Source organism: Procambarus clarkii, chromosome 61 (assembly GCF_040958095.1).
Source record: "Procambarus clarkii isolate CNS0578487 chromosome 61, FALCON_Pclarkii_2.0, whole genome shotgun sequence".
In the NCBI taxonomy this organism is placed as follows: domain Eukaryota; kingdom Metazoa; phylum Arthropoda; class Malacostraca; order Decapoda; family Cambaridae; genus Procambarus; species Procambarus clarkii.
In genome coordinates this window covers 12,907,809-12,930,655 of record NC_091210.1, presented here as the reverse complement: position 1 = coordinate 12,930,655, position 22,847 = coordinate 12,907,809, and the positions used below count along the sequence as shown (strand labels likewise).

At 40.2% G+C, this 22,847-nt stretch overlaps 1 protein-coding gene and 1 non-coding gene across 7 annotated transcripts in view; one reads left to right on the top strand and one right to left on the bottom strand.

Annotated features, from left to right (window-relative positions):
* The window catches only part of LOC123774404 (mucin-2), a 163,116-nt gene extending 155,037 nt beyond the window's left edge, over positions 1-8,079 (top strand). For all 6 annotated transcript variants that reach the window (XM_069307819.1, XM_045768657.2, XM_045768660.2 and 3 more), the window contains 2 exons: positions 224-1,883; positions 2,735-8,079. In XM_069307819.1, coding sequence (XP_069163920.1) covers positions 224-1,883; positions 2,735-3,138 — 2,064 coding nt within the window. In that variant the 3' untranslated portion in view covers positions 3,139-8,079. The remainder of the gene's footprint in view (positions 1-223; positions 1,884-2,734) is intronic.
* A 10,971-nt stretch (positions 8,080-19,050) lies between these two features.
* TRNAI-UAU (transfer RNA isoleucine (anticodon UAU)) lies at positions 19,051-19,140 on the bottom strand. Its single transcript is given in 2 exon segments — positions 19,051-19,086; positions 19,103-19,140. It is a non-coding gene; the product is annotated as a tRNA-Ile (tRNA).
* Positions 19,141-22,847: the final 3,707 nt, after the last annotated feature.

The following is a 22,847-nucleotide window of genomic DNA, read 5'->3' as shown; positions in this document are numbered from 1 at the left end:
ATATATATATATATATATTATATATATATATATATTATATATATATATATGTGTGTGTGTGTGTGTACAGTATATTTATGGATACAAGGTATGTAGCTTTGTAGGTCAAATCTTTAAATATTGGGCCATCTGTGGGCCATCTTTAAATATTCAAACAAATTCAGTGATTAAAAGATATTTCATATATAATTCGTATTAATTTTAATTTTTTTTTTGTTTGCAGGTTGTGAATTCTATGGAAGAAGTAAGATTAGTAAACAGAGAAAGGCAAAAATATAAAGTTGACTGTGCTCCAGTCACTACTGATGTGTGTAATGAAATGGTGAACATTTTGCCAGCTGCCATAGACATTATTTCTTCTAGTAATGTCAACACATGTACTGCCATTACAAAAGCCGCTAGTGCCATTTCTACTTCCGCTTCCACGTCCACACTTAACCTAACCCCAGTTTGTACTCCCATCACTCTGAAAGTTGCAGCCCCTTCACCCATCCCTAGTCAAACTATTATACCGTCTTCAGTGCCAACAACAATTGTTGATAATATTAGGCCATTCAGAACAACAGTTGTTGAAACCACTAAGCCACTTGATGGCGCCAGGCCGCTGCCAACGACAGTTCTTGATGGCGCTAGGCCGCTGCCAACGCCAGTTCTTGATGGCGCCAGGCCGCTACCAACACCAGTTCTTGATGGCGCCAGGCCGCTGCCAACGACAGTTCTTGATGGCGCCAGGGCACTGCCAACGCCAGTTCTTGATGGCACCAGGCCGCTACCAACACCAGTTCTTGATGGCGCCAGGCCGCTGCCAACGCCAGTTCTTGATGGCGCCAGGCCGCTGCCAACGCCAGTTCTTGATGCCACCAGGCCGCTGCCAACGACAGTTCTTGATGCCGCCAGGCCGCTGCCAACGCCAGTTCTTGATGGCGCCAGGGCGCTGCCAACGCCAGTTCTTGATGGCGCCAGGCTGCTACCAATGCCAGTTCTTGATGGCGCCAGGGCGCTGCCAATGCCAGTTCTTGATGGCACCAGGCCGCTGCCAACGCCAGTTCTTGATGGCACCAGGCCGCTGCCAACACCAGTTCTTGATGGCGCCAGGCCGCTGCCAACACCAGTTCTTGATGTCACCAGACCGCTGCCAACACCAGTTCTTGATGTCACCAGGCCGCTACCAATACCAATTCGTGATACTGATAGGTTAATGTCATCAGTGGATGTTGATACCATCAGGTCCATGCCAAAATCATCTGATACCACCAGGTCACTGCCAGCACCAGCTCTTGACACTACTAGGGTAATTCCAGCACGGGTTGCTGATACCATTGGATCAATGCCACCAGCAGATTTTGATGCCATCTCTTCAGTGGCAAACAAAACTCTTGATACCACTAAGTCACTCCCAACACCAACTTTAGAGACCACAAAACCCTTGCTAATACCTACTCTTGATATCACCAAGCCACTCTCAACATCAATTGTTGATAACACAAAACCACTGCCAACATCAGTTGGTGATAACACAAAGCCACTGCCAACATCAGTCATTGATACCACTAGGCCACTGCCATCACCGACGCCTGATCCAGAAGTAACAGAAATAACTGAAAACATCAGTGATGTTGTAGAAGGTGATTTAGATGATGAAGTTGACAATGGTGATGATGAGGAAGAGGTTATATCTGACGCGTCGGATGTTCTGTCACCGCCATCTACTCCTTCTCCTCGACCCCGCTTACGTGGAAGAGGACGTTATCGGGGTCAAAGCCGAAGCAAAGGGAAAATTGCTAAAACGGAGAGTGTCAGTATAAAAAGAGGAAAGCGAACCCTTCGTAGAGGTCGGCGACGAAGAACTCCTCGCTTTAATTTGGAGCCAGATGACAATTCTGGTAAGTAAAGCATTGAATAGTTGTTTATAAGTACAGTGGAACCTTGGTCTACAAATTTAATCCGTTCCAAGAGAGGGTTTGTACACCGAAAATTCATATACTGAAACAAATTTTCCCCATGAGAAATAATGTAAATTGAATTAATCCATTCCACACACCCAAAAATATTAACTTAAAATAATACATTTTATATAGAGTACTACTCATATTTTTTACTATATGATGATGATGATGGTTAATGTCATCAGTGGATGTTGATACCATCAGGTATCTATATATATATATATATAGAGATATATATATAAATAATATTGATACCTATATCAGCATGAATATATGATAATGGCAACTTAAATGTTGATAGGCAAAATATATATATAATTGATGCAAATTTAAAGTTATACAATAATTAGTGCAGTAGGGGCAGGCTAGGTCTTCATGTGAAGTGGGGTTTTGAGGTGGGGTTTGCTTACAAAGTGAGCTGGAGCCATAGATGCGAGGCAGGTTTATTATGAGCGAGTGACGTGGTCTGGGGTCACGCTTGCAAGATACGTTGGTGCCATGTTAGTGTGGAGGACTGGGTCTGTGGTGTTTATTTAGGTGGGTTGTGTTCATGATTTTTAAGATGATCATGGTCCTTGGCTTGTGAAACAAGTTGAGTGCATGCATGTGAGGTGTGCTGGGCCATAATTATGGGGTAGGCTCTTGCTTGTAATGTGAGTTGGGTGTGTGGTGGGTTGGAGAATTGCTTTCAAGGCATACTGGGGCAACTCTCTCTCCCCCTATGATGCTGGAGATGCATTTCTAGTTATGTTACAATCTTGACCTAATTAAACGTTTTCTTTCACTAGATTATGATGACCAGTTCATGCTGGAGGGCGAGACCCCCAGTAAAGAGCTTTTTGCAGAAGACAAAGGTAGCACAACAATCACACTGAAGAGTCGCCAGACCTCACGAGCGAAAGTGAATGACAAGATTGATAACGAAGGGTTTATTGGTAATGAAAATCCAATCAATGACGAGGACGACGACATATTTGCAAATGTTTCAAAGGTAGAAAAGTTGACCATAGAACCAGATATCTTTGAATTCCAAGACTCTCAAGAAACTGTGATTGATAATAAGGGGGAGACAAGAGACTCTGTTATGATGAAACATAGTGGTCCATATGTGTTTCAGGATGAGGAGCTTAGTCAAGGAGGAAGGGATGTGAACGAGAATGTAGGAACTGTAGGGGAGACGGCCTCTGCATAGCACTTGCTCTCAACATCCCTGAAGCACTCTCATATTCCAGTACAACTTACCAGTGAATAAACTTGCCAAGTGTGAGTGATGGTAAAGCTATGTGTACAGTGCATACATTATATATATGTTATATGTGCTTAGACATAAGTCTGTTTTTGTTTCTGTTTCACAGTGCTTCATATTGAGAATGTTGATGTTATATGGCTTTGGATTCATTGCTTGTTTGTTTTCAATTGCTCATTAACAGAATATTGCAGCATATATTCTGATTCAAGTTTAGTTCCTTTATTTTGAAGAGAAATTAACAATGTTAAAACTGAGATTGTAAATTGATTGCTCTCCTCTTAAGTCAAGACCAGTTCACTAGTATATGGTTGGTGGCGTACGATTCCTTCAGTTTCTATAAACTGTTGTAATACTTTTGAGCTAGTCAAATAGTGACCTTTGATGAGTAGAGAAGTTACTGCAGTCACCCCCATTGTGCCATGGAAGAGGAATTACGAGGTGGAAAACAAATAAAGGGTGATATTGTATACTCATTCTGATAGCTTTTACAGAAATTTGAAAAAAACTTCAGAAGTGATACCCATATTTAATGTTGAAAAAGGGGCAACTGTTCATTGTTTATTTTGAGGATGCCTTTGAATCTCGTAAGTGTCCAAAAACCTACAAAAATTAGTTAAGTGCCATTTTTTTGCTGCCTAGTTGGACAGATATAATATAAGATGAACTTTACAATTCTGCAAATATTCCCTAAGTCTTTATTTTTTTGGAAAAAGTACAAAGTCATGTCTCCTTGTGTAAGTGATAAGCTACTAATGCGATGCCGACAGCTTTTACAGTCTGGTAGTGATAGCATCGTGTGAAGCCAAGTGTTTTGTTAGTCGTTGAGTTATTGTTCTTGTCAGTTTACACTGAAGATTTACTCTCTGGAGAGTTTATATATGATGAGAATGTGCTATATGTGTGATAAAAAGCTATCAGATTACCTAGACAAGTTATATCGCTTGAGAATTTATTGAATATATTTTCAGTTTCCTGAAAAAAACAATGTGTAACTATTTGCTTTTAAGTTTGTTAAATAAGGATAGCCACTCTGTTAAGAGCTTGTGATTGTATATACACTTGGGATTCCTTGCTATCGTGGTTTCAGCATCTGCGTGTTTGCTTAAAGGTCGTATAATATTATATAATATTACTGTATTTTGTTACAAAAGCTACAACTGCTCCATGTTTGGTGTTCCTATATTGTTCTTAGTTACTATAGGATGTAGAGTTATATTGAAAATAGAGTTTTGCCATATATAGTACCTAGATATATTTACATAGCAACTTGTGACCAGTATGAATGATTATGAAAACTACAATCTTTTGTCTTCATCTGTTTGTAGCGAGTACTGTTTATTTCTTTAATATGTTGGTTGTTCCTGCACATTATTCAAGATATTTTTGACTGATTTTGAAATTTTGTGAAGAAAAACATAAAATATAATTGCCATATTGTTTAGAAAAAACTAAAAATGATAGCTGCATGTATTTTGTTAACTGCACAAGAGTCTGGGCAAGTCACTGCACGCATATCCTTATCATGGAGTTACTAGTCGATATTTTTGCTCGAATGTGTGTTATAGATGCTTGACATTGTCTTTTTTTTTTCAATCATTTATTACAGTTACCATATCGTGACAGACATAAGTATACGAGTCTTCTTAACAGTTAGGGGTCATCTGATGATATATTTGGGGGGGGGGTGAGATTTATTGTTTACTGGGGGATAGTAAACTATTACATTTGTTTAAAATCTAACTCATTATATTGAGGCACCAGGGAATCAAAAAGCACAGAAATTAAACCGTTATTACATGCTGTGATTTTGATATCTCCATCTGCAACACACTTTGATATATAAATACATACATATAAACACACTTGAGGGGTGTCCAGTGTTGCTCAGAAATGAGGGATGTCACATTCACTATACACTATCTTTTTCACTGTAGACTTCTTCCCTACACAGAAGGTGTCCTTTGCCACCTTCTGTACCCTACACCACCTTCCATACCATTCATCCTCCTTCCCTGCCCTTCACCATAACCTCTACATTTCATCCCCGTAATCTTAGTAATGATGGAGTCTTTATTAACCGAGTTGGGTAAATTAGTAAGATTTGGCATTTCATTCAAAAAAGGAGGGCGGGGTGCATAGGCTCAACCCCATCCTGCCTACCTGTACCTGAATTGTACCTGGAGTTTTGGGAGTTCTTCTACTCCCAAAAGCCCAGTTAGTCCGGCACGCCTTACAGAAAACTCTCCATTTTTTTCTTGAAGACTTCCACTTTTGTTCCAGCAACATTTCTTATACAGTACTTGCTGGTAGGACAATGAACAGCTGTGGACCTCTGATGTTCAGACAGTGTTCTCTGATTGTGCCTATGGCACCTCTGCTCACTGGCTCCACTCTGCATTTCCTTCCATATTGTTCACTCTGCTTTGAGGCAAACTCCAAGCATCTGGCACCCAACCTCGGACACACATTCTCTCATACCATATGGATATACATGCACAAATGGATATGCATACACCTAAACACACACACACACATGTACTGTAAATACATACATACATGCACTATATATTAGTAGTCATACTTTATAGCCAGAACTGCACTACTTGGCCAAGTAAGCAAGACTTTATTTGCATAACAGAAATTTCAAATATTTCTTTCCAAATATTCATTTTCACAAGAAGTTGCAATAATGTGATATATCAGTGAGAAAATCACTGGAGCAGAGTGGAGATTGAACCAGCGAGTTGGTGAATGCCAGACGAGTGCCATACCCCTGAGCTGTGATGCTAAGAGCTATTCACCCCAAAACACTACTGTGTCCTCCAAGGATTCTGTAGGCCCAACCTGTTGCCACAGTTTTTACAAATAACCTATATGCACTCTGGAATGGGTATGGAGTTCTCCACCATTTCACTCCTTTCAAATATCTTAGACATGGTTGTGTCCCAAGTTGAATAGCTTTTTTAGAACGTCATGGCTCAGGAGTACGATGCGTGTCTGGCATTCACCAAGACACTGGTTCAATCCCCATTCTGCTCCACCAATTTTCTCATTAGTTAATTCTTAATAATAATAATAATAATAATATATTGCGAACATGAATTACAGACTTGAGAAAATTAACCAACCGCATGTTAATTTTAACTTGAAAAATACAACGAAAAGACTATCATTCCAAAATGAGAATATTTGAAACGGTTATTTCAGGAAAATTTGGCAATTCTGGTTATTAGGTGTACTGTTTATATATATATAGTGTATGCATGTATCTGCTTATTTATGTAGGAGCAGAGATAGATCTGTCATTAAATATGCATTTGGATGTTATTTGCCAATAAGTTAACAGTTTGTTAGCAAGTTAACAAGTTGTAAGAATATTTAAACCTTCATGAAAATTGAATGCCATTGACACTGAATGATCAAGTGAATATTTTGATTTTCTCCTGCTTGGTGCTTTGATATCAGATCAGTATCGTATTATTAACCTAACTCAAGTCCCGGACAAATGGGGAGAATCGTAGCATCAAGCCTTAAAAGCTAATGCACTTATTATTTAATAAAGCATGATATAATTGAGCCCATTAACTTGTGTGTATGTTCTGTGATGTTTCATGGCAGCCTCCGTAGATTATAATTGTCTGCCAAATCTCATCACTTTGATGCCAAATTTGATCATGAGAAAGACATAATATATTAAGCACAGTAAAAGCTGAGTGGACATGAAATTAATTTTTCATAGAAAATGTAGCTCTTATTATGACATTATCCTCATTTAGCTCTTCATTTTTCTTTAGGAATGTATGCCTTAATCTGTTGTTGTTCTACTGCAACATTACTCTTTGTGTTGCATTGATTACAAGTGTTGCTATTATGTGTTGAATACTCGAGTTCCTCAATTACTACGGTCACGTACTCTGGAGCACCGTGATGGTGTCATCTTCTAATGCACATATCATGCCCCTGGAGGCATTTACAGGGTATCTAATTCCTCTTGTAATTTAAATAAATCAGAGGTTGTCACAGATAATTTATGTATATTACCCATGAAATATAAATTATTTTTATTGTGCTGGGTCAGAGTAATAAGTGTAGTCTCAAAGATTTACAGAATAGAAATAAATTTTTAAATTTCACTAGCAAATGTAAGTGCAGCTTTTTATGCAGCAGATTAATAAACTGTAGCACAATACTACAGAATGTTTTAGCTGTTCTTGCCAAGTAAATTTTTTAAAGTACTAATATTAATACAGTATATCAGTAGGGAAATTTTATTTAGCCTGTATGGGGCTTCAACAATACTTATATGATAATTACATGTTTTGCTTAAAAAAAATTGTAGCAAGCCATATATACATGTTCTGATATTAAGAAAAAAAACAGGGTACTTAAAGATGCATTTTTTATAGAAAATAATTTTTTTTTCTTTAAACCATAGGTGATTTCTAATGTGATTTTTTCCATTTACACAGTAATGCTTCACAACTCAATAATTTGTATTTCTTAATTTGTCTTGGTATATATTACTCCAAGAGCTTTATTTACAATCACCTCACTTGATTCAATGTTATTACAAGTCCCTCAGTGTCTTTTACAGAAGGATATTTAGTGCAAAACAGTTTCCTGAAACAATGAAGTTCTTGTAATTGGAACTGGTTTCAATCTTTAATTACAATTTCCCATAGTCATTGCCCATACAAATTTTAGTGAATAAATTGTGTTAACCAAACAAGGACTAGAAAAGTCTCTGACAAATTTGGGATGACTTTAAGTTGCAGTACTGACCCCTGCCTACGAGCTGTGAGACTCCAAGCCTTTCTGTACTACACAACGTTGCCAAACTTGCCGCACGGTGTTCAGTGTAAGTCTCAATAAAGCATATGCAAACATCTTGCTCTTTATACCCTAATTATTATGATTGCATCTGTGTGAAGACTGTGTGTGATATCCATGTTAACTTTCCTCAAACCCTAGAGACATATTGGTGCTTTATGATGTGAATAGCCTCACTGTGCTCTCTCTGGGAAATAAACCAACCCATCCTCATACTCGACTGTCAGGACACCTGACAGCCAAGTGAACAGCGCTTTGGATTCGTAGTCCTGAGGTTCCGGGTTCAATCCCCGGTGGAGGCAGAGACAAATGGGCAAAATGGTTTTCACCCTGATGCCCCTGTTCCCCTAACAGTAAATAGGTACCTGGGAGCTAGACAGCTGTGGGCTGCTTCCTAGGGATGTGTAACAAAAAGGAGGAATGGTCAAGAACCGGGCCACCGGGATGCTAAGCCCCGAAATCATCTCAAGATAAGATCCTCCTGTTTAGATAGTACCTATTGTGATATCAATACTGTAGTCAGAATTCGTACGTTCTTAGTTTTAAGATAGTACAATATACCGACTACTAAGGAATTCTTTTGAAATAAATGAAGCTAAAACACAAACTTAAACATTCCTAGGCCTAACATAGCACAGATATGTGTACTATATTAGGCCAAGGGAGGTTAGGATAGGTTTAGGTTGTCAAAGCAACACAAGTAAAATATATTCCCGGTTTGTCCAACTCGATAGTTCAAATTTTTACGTTCTAATTTTGTTGTACGTCGGTATACTGTGCGGGTATATAGTATCTACCAAAACAGGAGGATGGCCTGAAATAAACACACACAGTATTTGATGTTTTAAATTTAATCATTTTATATGTAAATTTGACCAAAAAGAAAAACAAAATTGCATTTTAACCAAATTGACCTCTAGTTTGAAAAATAAGATGGATATTTAAAATATTATTTTGTAGTGCTATTTATGAGCATAATTGAAGGTGACTAAATGTAAAGCTTCAAATACTGTATATGCAGTCATTTTATAAGGAAATTTGACTACAAAGAAAAAGGGGGATATTTCAAGTTTATTTTTCCAAGAGGGTCAATTTGGTTAAAGACATTTAAATTATTATGCTTGAGGCCTATTTTTCAGTGTACAGTACTGTACAGTACTTTGTTTAGTTATATTTATCGGGAAAATAGGCTAGAACATTAGCATCCTGCTAAACAAATCATTGTATGTACAAGTTAATTGCAATGTCTACTGTGTTAGTGTTTACTTTTTATTTTTATTTTGTGTACCTTAAAGTCATCTTGAGATGATTTCGGGGCTTTTTTTTTTTTAGTGTCCCCTCGGCCCGGTCCTCGACCAGGCCTCCACCCCCAGGAGGCAGCCCGTGACAGCTGACTAACACCCAGGTACCTATTTTACTGCTAGGTAACAGGGGCATAGGGTGAAAGAAACTCTGCCCATTGTTTCTCACCGGTGCCTGGGATCGAACCCAGGACCACAGGATCACAAGTCCAGCGTGCTGTCCGCTCGGCCGACCGGCTCCCAGAAAATGTAGACAACACTGGATGTAGAAAATAATGTCAACATTAAGATTGTGTTCATGTTCAAAGTAGCTTTAATTTTGAAAAATCTGTACTAAGAGGTTCTAAATAAAGTAATAACAGAGCTCTACAGTACTGTTGCAGAGGGTTTAAATCTGAGAGCTGCACAGTGAAATCCCTGATTAATAACGATACAAATATTCAGAGTAACATATGCCGAGTATGTCCGGAATGTTCCTTTGCCTTGGCAATACAAAACATGTCATCTGCAAACCTATTATGTAGCCTTTATGTATTATTAGGTCAGTATAATAAATTAACCTAAAGATCTTCATAAGAAAACAAAAATTATAGAAAAATTTGGTAATTGATGTGTATAAGATGCATCCTAATTTCACAAGAATTCTTCAAGTACTTTTCATTATACTGTACTGTATATTATATTGACTTTTCCACTGGAAAGTGATTTAAGTGTTTTTGTAGGAGAAAATGTATTGTTTTGCATGTGTAAACACAGTACAGTATACTGTAAACTTTAATATACTAGGAAATCTGTAGCAGGCAGCTACCACAACCTGAGGTGATGCTGACCTATGAAAATTCACAGAAAATACATTTATTCAACAATCTGATTTCTTTTTAAGAAATAATGAAGCAATCATTTGCTATCATTTTGATGTCAAAATTTTAAATATAGAATTCTAGATACTTGGGTATGGTAACAATTAGGAACCCAAATGAAATACAGGTACAACACACAATCTGATCTGCTAACAACAGGTAAAGTATCTGGCAATAACATTTAGGAAGTGTAAATGTTAACCAAACATTTAATCAAACAAGTAGTGTCTGCTAGAAATATGATAGGATGGCTTATGAGAACATTTTAAATCCAGGAATCCCACCACAATGCTCATACTATTCAAATCACTGGTGCTGTCCTGTCTCGAGTACTGCTCAATACTCACTTTGCCCTTTCAGAGCAGGAGGGATTGTTGAAATAGACGAATACAAGGAACATATATGGGACATATAGACATGATAATGCACCTACATTAGTGGGATTATCTCAAAGCTCTCAAAATGTACTCCCTAGAAATGAGGCACGAGAGGTACCTCATAATATATACATGTAAAATAATGAAGGGCCAGGTCCTAAATTTGCATAGTAAAATAACATACTGGGGTGAAACGATATGGTAGGAAATGCAGAAGTTACCCAATGAAGAGAAGAGGTGCCATAAGCACATTCAGAGCACTGTATGAACATCAGTGTCCATGGCTATTCAATATCCTCCCAGCAGTTTAGTTCATTTATTATGCACCCCATACCCATCTTGTGGGCGGTAGTGGAAAGGGTTACAGAGGCACATAATGGGCTCAGGGACTGAACTCCTCCCAGCAAACCTAAGAAATATTCCCAGCACAAAAGGGGACTTGTTCAAGAAAAAAATTAAGACATTCCTGCATGAAGTGCCGGACCGGGCTATAGTGACTATGTGAGCTTGCGGGCCACTTCAAGCAACAGCCTTTTGGACCAAACTCTGACAAGTCATGCCTGGCCTCGGGTAAGGCTTTGGGAGTGGTAGTACCGGTTCAACTCCTAGAACCCACTCCAGGTATACACTTCTCAAACAATGATGAGCTGAGTGTGGACAATGATTACAAATACATGTTACTCAGATCACAACCTAATTGACATTCAGGTTTGCATGGGCAATAGACCTGTGCAGTTTCAAATCCAAGAGAAGAATTCAGCAAATTCAATTTCAATAACAAATGGATAAACTGGGAACAAATAAACTAAGCCCTCACAGAAATATGCTGGAAAAGACAGCTAGATAAAGCAAACTTAACCAGAGCCTTGGTACTTGTGAAAAGGAGGAAATGTATATGTTTATCTCTCAGAATGTTCGGTAATATGTTTATTGTTTGTGATGTGTGTCTATGTATGAATTAACACGATGTACTGAACGGGGTGAGAATAGCTTGAGCTGCCTCATCCCTTTGTGTGTATTTTACCTCAATAAACTTATTTCAATTTCAACCAGTACCTTGAGAAAATAGGCACAGTATCACTAGAAATCTGTGCAAGTCACAGATTTCTAAGGAGAAAGAAAAAAAGCTGCAAACTGGAACGAGAACGGTGTTCCCTCTTTAGGCCACAAAAACAAATTGCAGAATGTTCCAAAATCTAAAGATCCAGCTAATACAAGGCCAATCTCTCTCCAAAGCTGTGCAGCTAAGACGGTTGAGAGAATGGTACTCAACAGACTTGAATGGAATTGCACCGATATATGTATGCCTATAGAAAAGGGGTTGGCACAATGGAATGTATCACCGCTGTTAGCTCACCTGAACGACAGACCAGGAATACTGATATTTCTGGACCTCGATAAAGCCTTTGAACTGGCCAGCGCCCCAACTATTCTCTGTTGCCTCATCGACAAAGAGGTCAAAGGCAACCTGCTCTCCTGGACCAAAAAATGTCTTAAACAGAGAAACAAGAGTCAAAAAACATGACAGAGTCTCTGAATACAAAAGCTACGAAAACGGAACACCACAAGGGAGCATAATCTGCCCCCTTCCTCTCCACTGTTTAATGGAAAGCATAAAGAGGCTGAAACTCCCAACAACACTGCAGGCTACTGAAGTATGCTGACGACTTGGTCATCATTATGGAGGGAACGGAGGAGTGAAAGAGGTGGTTACACTGGTGAAGATGCAAGTCGTAAGTACTAATTGTGGTGGAGTGGGTAGCACAAGATACAGTGATCACTCAGTAGTTCCCTGGTCCTACACCCTTGGGATCATCAGCCTTGGGAATACACATTAACCCAAGAATGTTTACTTGGGGCCAGAACCAGATTACGAGGGCAATCAAAGAGTCACATGGGAGCCAGTGAATGAGAGATCATAAGAGAACCGAGCGAAAAAATTACCAGAAAGTTAAGCAGTTTACATTTGCGGTGAGCTAGTTACACATAATTTGATTCCCTTATCATGCACTCCACACCCATCCAATAGGCTGCGGAAGTTTGCAGTCACGTTTCCTCTGCAGTCTTGCATACAATATGCAAACTCGGGATTTTTGCCAAAAGATTTCTGGTAGTACATCTTTCTGAATGAAGTACTCACACATTTCTTGAACATCCTGGCCGGGAAGGATTGACTAGGCGCCAATCCTTAACTGTAGCCTCTGTTCACCCAGCAGTGAATGGGTACCTGGTTGTTAAACAATTTGGCGGGTCGTATTCCGGAGAGAATTAAGATTAAGGACCTGCCCGAAACGCTACGCGTGCTAGTGGCTTTACAAGAATGTAAGAACTCTTGTATATGTAAACTCTTGTATTTGTGATAGTTCTGTCTCTAAGTTCGATGGCTGTTTCACTTTGAATTACATAGTGACGTAAGGTGTGTAAAACGTTGTGCTGATAGTTTATATTTGGTCAGATACACTTCAACGTGTGGGCACGGGAGACATCTCCCGTCACGCAGGGTGCAGTCGCACCTCCACAGATACTGGTAATGGCTCAAAAGGGCCACCACTTACGGGCTATTCATGCCCGTGCCACCTGTTGGGTGGCTTAATCTTCATCAATCAATAGGTGTGGGCATGACTGATTGATTGAAGAAGATTAAGCCACCCAAGAGGTGGCACGGGCATGAGTAGCCCGTAAGTGGTAAATTTTTTTAGGTGAATGTAATCTTTGGTCGTGAAGCGTGTGGGCAAACTCCCAGAGGAACTTATAGCCGAGCCTAAGCCAAGCAACAATAACGTCTAGAAGTCTGCTGACCGTATTGCACGACCCATAGATATGAACATAAGAACAAGGCAACTGCAGAAGGCATATTGGCCCATACGAGGCAGCTCCTATCTATAACCCCCCAATCCCACTCGTATACATGTCCAACCCACGCTTGAAACAATCGAGGGACCCCACCTCCACTACGTTACGCGGTAATTGGTTCTACAAATCAATCATATGCAATATGATCTTCCTGCACAACGGTACAATGATAGAATAGTTACTGTGAATTTAACCATCTCTAATATACTCAAATTTGCCGTACTTCTCAGTAATACTTGTTTACCTAAGGACCATTAACCTTAGTGGCCTCGACGAGGACAGGAAGCCAGCTGCTTGTCGAAGGACCTGTCCCCCTCCCATATGCCTTTATCTTTTCCAGGTAATTTTTGAAACTGTCTAAGGTATACCCCTCTCAGGCTGCTCAAAGGCAATCCAAGGTGGTAATCACCTCCCTCTTTAAGAGCACATGGTTTGGCTCACTCGTCAGTTCTATCATGATAGAATATCCCATGATAGAACCATCTATCAGTGATCCATACCACAGACCGGATACATGAGGTCAGGTCGGAGACGTTGAGCCCTTAAATCATTGCAAGGTAATCACTGATTATTTTATCTGTCTCCCTTCAGACACGGACACATTACAGTAACGTCTGCAGGAGCTGAGAGCAACTCAACTTGAGTTGCTTCACAGTCGACTTGAAAATGGTCTAGGACGGACCGAAACGTCGTCGTCCCTTCACCTTCTAGTGTGTGGTCTGGTCAACAAGAATATAGCATCACTTACAATGAACACTTACAATGAACACTTACAATGAACATGTCATCTTTGGACACATCCTCGTTTGAGTGGAAGGAAGCAAGTTGATTTGCAGGCGATGAGTCACAATAACGGGGCTGAAGTATGTTGACCAGACCACACACTAGAAGGTGAAGGGACGACGGCGTTTCGGTCCGTCCTGGACCATTCTCATTGATTTGTTCGTTCTCATAAGTTGATTTGTTCGAGTGGAAGGAGTCTGTCAAACAACTGTGTCTAAAGAGTGGAGGCCCAGTTATCTATAGGAGCTCCCACTTGGGCTGGACGGTAGAGCGACGGTCTCGCTTCATGCAGGTCGGCGTTCAATCCCCGACCGTCCACAAGTGGCTGGGCACCATTTCTTCCCCCCGTCCTATCCCAAATCCTTATCCAGATCCCTTCCAAGTGCTATACAGTCGTAATGGCTTGGCGCTTTCCACCTGATAGCGGTGATTCCCACCTGAAGGGAAGGGCACTGTCACAACAAATGCACTTCCGGCGACACCAGGAGAGGTGTGAGAAGCCAACATGAGTAAATGGTGATGCTCTATGATCACAGCATCAAAGTGACTTAAGGCCAAATGAACAAATCCACAAGGGCCACGACGAGGATTCGAACCTGCGTCCGAGAGCATCCCAGACGCTGCCTTAATCGACTGAGCTACGACATGGTTATCTTGAGATGATTTCGGGGCTTTAGTGTCCCCGCGGCCCGGTCCTCGACCAGGCCTCCACCCCCCCAGGAAGCAGCCCGTGACAGCTGACTAACACCCAGGTACCTATTTTACTGCTAGGTAACAGGGGCATAGGGTGAAAGAAACTCTGCCCATTTGTTTCTCGCCGGCGCCCGGGATCGAACCCAGGACCACAGGATCACAAGTCCAGCGTGCTGTCCGCTCAGCCGACCGGCTCCCTTCCCTACTCACTCCCTTGGGTGAGTAGGGAAGAAAAGTAAGTTGAAAGTTGATCTTACTGACCAACCACCAATTATAGTCCTGGACTAAATTCTTACTGTCCAGAACTAAAGTAAACTCAGTGTAGCCTCACCGAGAAGCAAGCTATACCTCCGAGTGTGTGTATCCCCTTGAGGGTGAGTTGGCAAGTGAAGGGTTATAAATCACATATAACGACTCCTCAGACGAGCCCCTCAGGTCCGATACGACTCAGATCCACCAACAAACTCCCCTCAAAGGGGTCAATGGTTCACAACCGAGCCAGTATTTACGCAAGTTTTTCCTAAATCTAAACTTATCCAATTTATATACATTGTTTCATGTTCTGTCTTGTGTTGATACTTTTAATCAACGCTCTGCCCGAAACGCTTTGCGTAATAGTGGCTTTAGACATTGTATGTACTAGCTCTATCTATAAAGCCAACAAACTTTGTAAAATCTCTTTATGTATGTACCTTTGCCTAAATAAAAATTATTATTATTATTATTATTAATACCCTATTAACAAAATCACAGGATCGACAACACTCCAAGTGCTCAACGTTGGATTCTGCTGCTCTTCTCATCCCAGGACCTGAATTAGCATCTTCTCCATAATATATTAATTACAGGTAGTTACCTAGAGTCCATACAAGTTACAGCCCCACTCTTGTGCCAGGTAAGTTCACTACATTTCACTACACCATCTATTCTGTTAAATATATCTACCCTCATGGGAAGATAACCTCGCTAGGCTGTTGATTTGTACCAGTTTCCTTAGATACGAGGCTTTCCGTGCATCATGACAGATATAACTACTAATGTAGATTCGTTTTGTCTCGGACATACATGATGTATTATTGTATATACATGATGCTCTTGATGTATTATTGCTCTCAGGATGCCGATAGGCAATATAAGCTTATTCTCAACTTCTTTAAAGGAAGATTCTCATTAGCTGCCTCTGTCATGCATTTAGCGGCCAACATATAATGGAATCCACACGAAATATACTGTTACCTGAATCTAACTTCCCTAATTTTATATCCACTGTTTCGTATTCTATTTTGTGGTGACATTAAAATATATAAATTTATATTTTGGTTTAAGATTCTTACCAATCATGACAAATATTTTTTTTTGCATTCAAACTTAGCAATTTCAACATTGGCCAGCTGATATCTGAAGACCATTATCATTAAATATGCTCGGAAGCCTATATATGTCGGTATTAAACGGCATCTGACAATGTTTCCTTCCTGTTAAAAGCCTATCTAGATAGTCTTGTAGGATTTTTATTCTTCTGAAATAACCATCCTATTTTTGTTGGTCACCTACCCCTCAGCAGTTACTGTGCAAAGTTGGGCAGGTTCCCCCAAGCGTCTTTTCTCCATCCTAGGACATATTTTTCTTTTATATAGATAAAATATAAATATTTACTATAACGTCATACTAGTGCTTTATCCTAATATTGACCTTCCCTTAATTTGATTGGAGAAACTCTAATGTTGTTTTCTTTGGCCAATAATCGTACACATTCCTCTCATTAATCTAACAATCAATGGTTTGTGTTTGTCGAGTTCCTTCCCAAATATCGAAGATAATATGGTACTAGAAAAACGTCAGTCAATTTCCTCGTAGCGATTTAAGGTTATGCGCTACTTTCCTGTCTCTCTAGAATTCTAAAAACTTAAGTCACAAAACAACTTACCTTGTGTGGTCAACTGTCTGTCAAGTTTACTTCCGTTTTGGGCTTCTGTCTTATCAACCTCTGGAGGGATATTAAGACCCAACACAATAATTCACTGCCCAACCAGCAAATATACTTTACGCTTGAACGTAGTCCAACACTAAAGTAAACTCAATGTATATACACAGAGAAGCCGGGGTATACACATCTCGGTGTATATAACATCGTTGGCATTGGGTATACCGCCGTATATTGGATATACACCGCCGTATATTGGATATATACCGCCGTATATTGGATATATACCGCCGTATATTGGGTATATACCGCCGCCGGTAAATATATAATGGATAGATCGGTCCATAGGCTACGACGTTCCGCCCAACTGTGGTCGAACCCCTGATAAACATTCATCAATTTTAACGTACTGTGTAATATATTTTCAAAAGAATCAACTCATTTTATTATGCATGATAATTGTGTGTATAGTTAAGTGCTTTTGTTCTATTGGAAATTAATTGTATTTGCAGTACGAGAGGTGAAGCCTTTTGAGACGAGCGATTAGAACACAGGAAAAACGAATCACCGTTCAAGAAATGTTCGAACGTATTCAGTTACGAGTCGTGCGAAAATGGATTTTCATTTATAAACCGGGATTTTGGTGGCTGGATTAACAAACCATTTGGCCTTTGCTTTTGAGGATAATCTGCACAAGCAAAGGAAAAAATACTCGTTAACTCAGCTGTCTAATATTTTGTTTACAAATGACTCACAGCTGATGGCGTTCGGATTCTTTTTCAACACTGCTTCGCTAACCACTTCTATACGAATGTTAATTCTTTACAATACTTCGCCCACGCACTCTAAACTCACATATATATTTGTTAACAAAACCTCTAAATACCTTACCTAACCTATACTAATTATATATAAAAGTACTAGATATTAATATTAATTAGAATTTTATTAATTATTTTATTTTATTATTTTATTTTATTAATTAGAATTAGTATTTTAGAAAAAAATGAATTTAAATACGAAATGATAAAATTGCTGAAACACTTGTTTACTGAGAGTTATACTACTGTATATGTAATGTAGTATTGCCTTGTAAAATTTATGTATAATGATTTATATTGTATTTTATTAAATAAATATAAAAAATTACAGTGTCAACAGACTAAAACACTAAACCTATCTTACGCGTTGCTATAAACAAGATTCGCGAGCACTTTGGCTTGGGTTCGTATCCTGATCGGGGAGGATTGACCGGGTGCCAATCCTTAACTGAACACAGAGAAATCACATTATCGTGATATATATATATATATCAATGAACTAGAGCGTGCCTGGAAATACCCAGCGTGACGGGAGATGTCTCCCTGGGTTAGGAACTAAACACTAACCTCATATACTGGCACGTCTATATAATATACATTTATTTATTTATTTATTTATTTATATACAAGAAGGTACATTGGGTTTGTGAGAATACATAGCATAGTATTTACAATCTTGTAAAGCCACTAGTACGCGCAGCATTTCGGGCAGGTCCTTAATCTAACAGATAATTTTAAGTAGGTAAATTCTAGCAGAAATAATAAAATGATACCAGATGGTATCTGGTATCTACATCTACAGATGGTGTCTGGATACCAGATGGTATCTGGTACCTACATCTAACAGAAGGCTGTATACTTACAAACAACTATGTAGTTCACAAATATAGAATAGTACCTAAATATTGTGCAGTAATTTTAAGTTAGAAAAGGGCGAAAACATCATAGAAATGACGTTTCGGTCCGTCCTGGACTTGAGAATGGTCCAGGACGGACCGAAACGTCGTCGTCCCTTCGTGTGGTCTGGTCAACATAAATTTTTTTTTGAGATATATACAAGAGTTGTTACATTCTTGTAGAGCCACTAGTACGCGTAGCGTTTCGGGCAGGTCCCTGGAATACGATCCCCGCCGCGAAGAATCGTTGTTACAACCAAGTACACATTTTACTGTTGAGTTAAACAGAGGCTACAGTTAAGGATTTGCGCCCAGTAAATCCTCCCCGGCCAGGATACGAACCCATGACATAGCGCTCGCGGAACGCCAGGCGAGTGTCTTACCACTACACCACGGAGACTGTGAATGATATTTCCAGCGTTCGTAGGCAGCGTCGCTACGCCAGAGGTCACAGGGAAGACGCTGGCCACCATCACTTGGGGTCTACCGAGACCTTCCTGAACCCTGAGAAAACTACTGCCCCAGGTGAGGCTCGAACTCACAACCTCGGCATGGCTCAGACACTGTCGTATAAGTACCGTGCGCTAACCGATTGCGCCACTGGGGCTATGGAGCCATTCTGCTCCATAGCCAATGGCGTCCTCACACTCCACCATTTTCTTTCAACGGCTTTTGTATACACCATTTATTTATTTATTTATGCATATACAAGAATGTACATAAGGAATGTGAGGATACAAATATGGTAATTACAGTCTTGTAAAGCCACTAGCACGCGCAGCGTTTCGGGCATTAATTCCGCTATTTTTGGACTATATATATATATATATATATATATATATATATATATATATATATATATATATATATATATATATATATATATATAAAACACGTGTGTGTGGGGTCTGATATAGGGGCCTGACGGCTGAGTGGACAGCGCTCGATATTCGTAGTCCTAAGGGTCCGGGGATCTATCCCCGGTGGAGTTGGAAACAAATGGGCAGAGTTTCTTCCCCCCTGATACCCCTGTTCACGTAGCAGTAAATAGGTACCTGGGAGGTAGACAGCTGCTACGGGCTGCTTCCTGGTGGTGTGTGTGTGTGAGAGGGAAAAACAGTTGATTGACAGTTGAGAGGCGGGCCCAAAGAGCCAGAGCTCAACCCCTGCAAGCACAACTAGGTGAGCACACATCCAGGGATCATTAACACCACAATTTAGTCTAACAAATGCTTTTAAACTTAGATCATAAATAAAATATATTTGTTAATGTATAAAACTTGGTCCATTTTGTCAAGGTTACACTGTATGGCGCTGGCGCTGATAAGAGGCTTCACTCTACATATTTTCCTCGTCCAATATTTCTTCTTTATCGCCTCAAATGACGCCGAAATGGCTCGTGAAGGGAGAGGGGGGGGCTCTCGCGAGGCTATGAAGGTATTGTATTATACAAGTTATATCCAGATTGTAACCGTGCAAAACAAAGTAACGGTCCCTATGATTCCCTTGTTACAACTTGTAATAAAATTGTTACATCTTGTTATAACGTTTTTATGACGTATTAGAACGTTGTTACAACTTGTTATATATTGGTTGTTATAATTGTTAGGTGTTAAGGTTTCTTCGAGAGTTGTAGCAACGTTGTAGTTTCGTTGTTTTATTGGACGTCACAATAATACAGGTGACGATTATACACCCAACCCCCACACATCTGAAAACATATATTGACAACGTTGCGGTCCTGCCTGGGCTTGCTGATGGTCCAGGACGGAGCGAAACGTGTTTCACTTTCCCCTACATTGTGATATGTAGCTTGTACGTCAGTTTCCCGACGTTTGAAACGCTCGCGAGAACAGCCTAATGCGCAATACACTATACAAGTTCAAGTATGTTTATTGAGACAAGAAAATAATACATCTCAAAGGGATAGTGTAGCTTAGGCTATTTCTACCCCCTACAGTATACCGCTTACAGTATGGGTATGCAATATCCCCCCCCAACATGCCTGGTCCCAGCCCTCCCCCCATCTTGACCTTTGACCTCTGTACTGGTACAGGACCTTCATCCCAGCTAACGGTTCCTTTTGACCTTCTGCTCTCTGAATCATCCTTAATTATAGCTCATTTTTTTGTCGTGTTCACTTATATTGTGATATGTGGGTTGTGATAGTACGTCAGTTTCTTGACGTTTGGATATATACACTACAGCTCATATATGAGCTGTAGTGTATGTGTGTCGGGTTGTTAAGATTTAGAAGTCTTTTGCAGTCTCCGTGGTGTAGTGGTAAGACACTCGCCTGGCGTTCCGCGAGCGCTATGTCATGGGTTCGTATCCTGGCCGGGGAGGATTTACTGGGCGCAATTCCTTAACTGTAGCCTCTGTTTAACGCAACAGTAAAATGTGTACTTGGATGAAAAAACGATTCTTCGCAGCAGGGGATCGTATTCCAGGGACCATAGGATTAAGGACTTGCCCGAAACGCTACGCGTACTAGTGGCTCTACAAGAATGTAACAACTCTTGTATATATCTAAAAAAAAAAGAAGTAAGCCTAGCATAGCGACCGAAAACAGGGAGATCCTGTCAACAGGGTCGGCGCCACACACCGCCCGCTATCATAACTCACTATTCAATTCCACATCTCTACAACTTTTTCCTTCACCTGCTTCACGTACCTCCCCCTCCCTACGCCTCTCCTGAGGGGGAGCGTGCTGGTTGTGACCTCACTGAAGGAGGAACAGAAGCCGGACAAACTCCCCAGACACACACACCCGGGGAAGATTCTGGTGTGATGGCACCGCAAAAAATATCACTTCCCACACCCACATATTTTCCCCCCTCAATGGCAGGATTGGCGCTGAAGGCTAAACCTTGTGGGAATGGGGGTTCATGGGGCGTGAGGGAGTGGGGAATAGTTGACAGCGAGCAATCACTCTGAAACAGCAACACTAATTTACATAGAAGCCTCAAGCATCTTGCAGAAAGTTATATCATTAACTTTAACTACACACTTTTAATGCCAACTGACCTGCCCGAAACGCTGCGCATACTAGTGGCTTTACAAGATTGTAATTACTATACTATGTATCCTCACAATCTCAATGTACCTTCTTGTATATAAATAAATAAATAAAGATAGAATTCAAACTTGATATTTTTCTAATTTGTGTATCTGGCCTCCTGCTCCCTACACCTATCTTCATTACATTACATTTGGTTGGTTTAAACTCTAACAACCATTTGTTCGACCATTCCTTCAGCTTGTCTAGGTCTTCTTGAAGCCTCAAGCAGTCCTCTTCTGTTTTAATCCTTCTCATAATTTTAGCATCGTCCGCAAACATTGAGAGAAATGAATCGATACCCTCCGGGAGATCATTTACATATACATACATGTGTGTGTGTGTGTGTGTGTGTGTGTGTGTGTGTGTGTGTGTGTGTGTGTGTGTGTGTGTGTGTGTGTGTGTGTGTGCGCGCGCACCTGTTGTCCTCACACACTTATCATATCTTATATAATGGTCCACCTGTCAACATCACAAGAGTATCAGTGTGCTCTTATACATATTCTCCAACACGAAAGAAATGGCTACTCTCTTTCATCTGATCCCTCTGTTCACCTGGCAGTATGTAGGTGGGTTCTTATTTCGAGTCATATCAGAAATATGACTCTTGAGCGGCATTTCTGAGCGGAATTCATGGTGATTACTCGTATTTAGAGTTTTAAATTACAACTTTTTATACCGAAAATATGCAAATTAGTGAAATATGAGGACGGGAGTGAAGCAGCTATTGCAGACGGCACCCTAAAGATGTGTGTTTGTTTGCTGTTTGTGTCTGCAGGAACGAGGTGTTAGCTGTTGCCGTTGTTATAGATTCAGCTACTAGTTCCAAGTAGCACAGGCTATGGCGAGCCCGTAACTTACCTGGCACAGGAGAAGGGCAAGTAGCACGGGCTATGGTTAGCCTGGACTGCCAGTGTATATTTCTGCTATTATATCTACTACACATTTCTCTGGTACACACGCTAGGTGAACAGGGGGAACAGGTGAAAGAAACTCTGCTCATTTGTTTCTACCTCGACCTGGAATCGAACCCGGACTCTTGGAACTACTACTCCAGAGCCCTGTCCGCTGGGCTCGGCTAAACCACAAATTACTGGGTTAGAAACGGTTGTTGATTTGTGGAACAGATTACCGGACAACACAACTGGAACACTTGATGATATATTGGATTTGTACCCAAGATTAACCATGTAATGTATCAATTATACAATGTATGTATGTATGTGATGTAACTATATAACCTGAGCTTGTGAAAG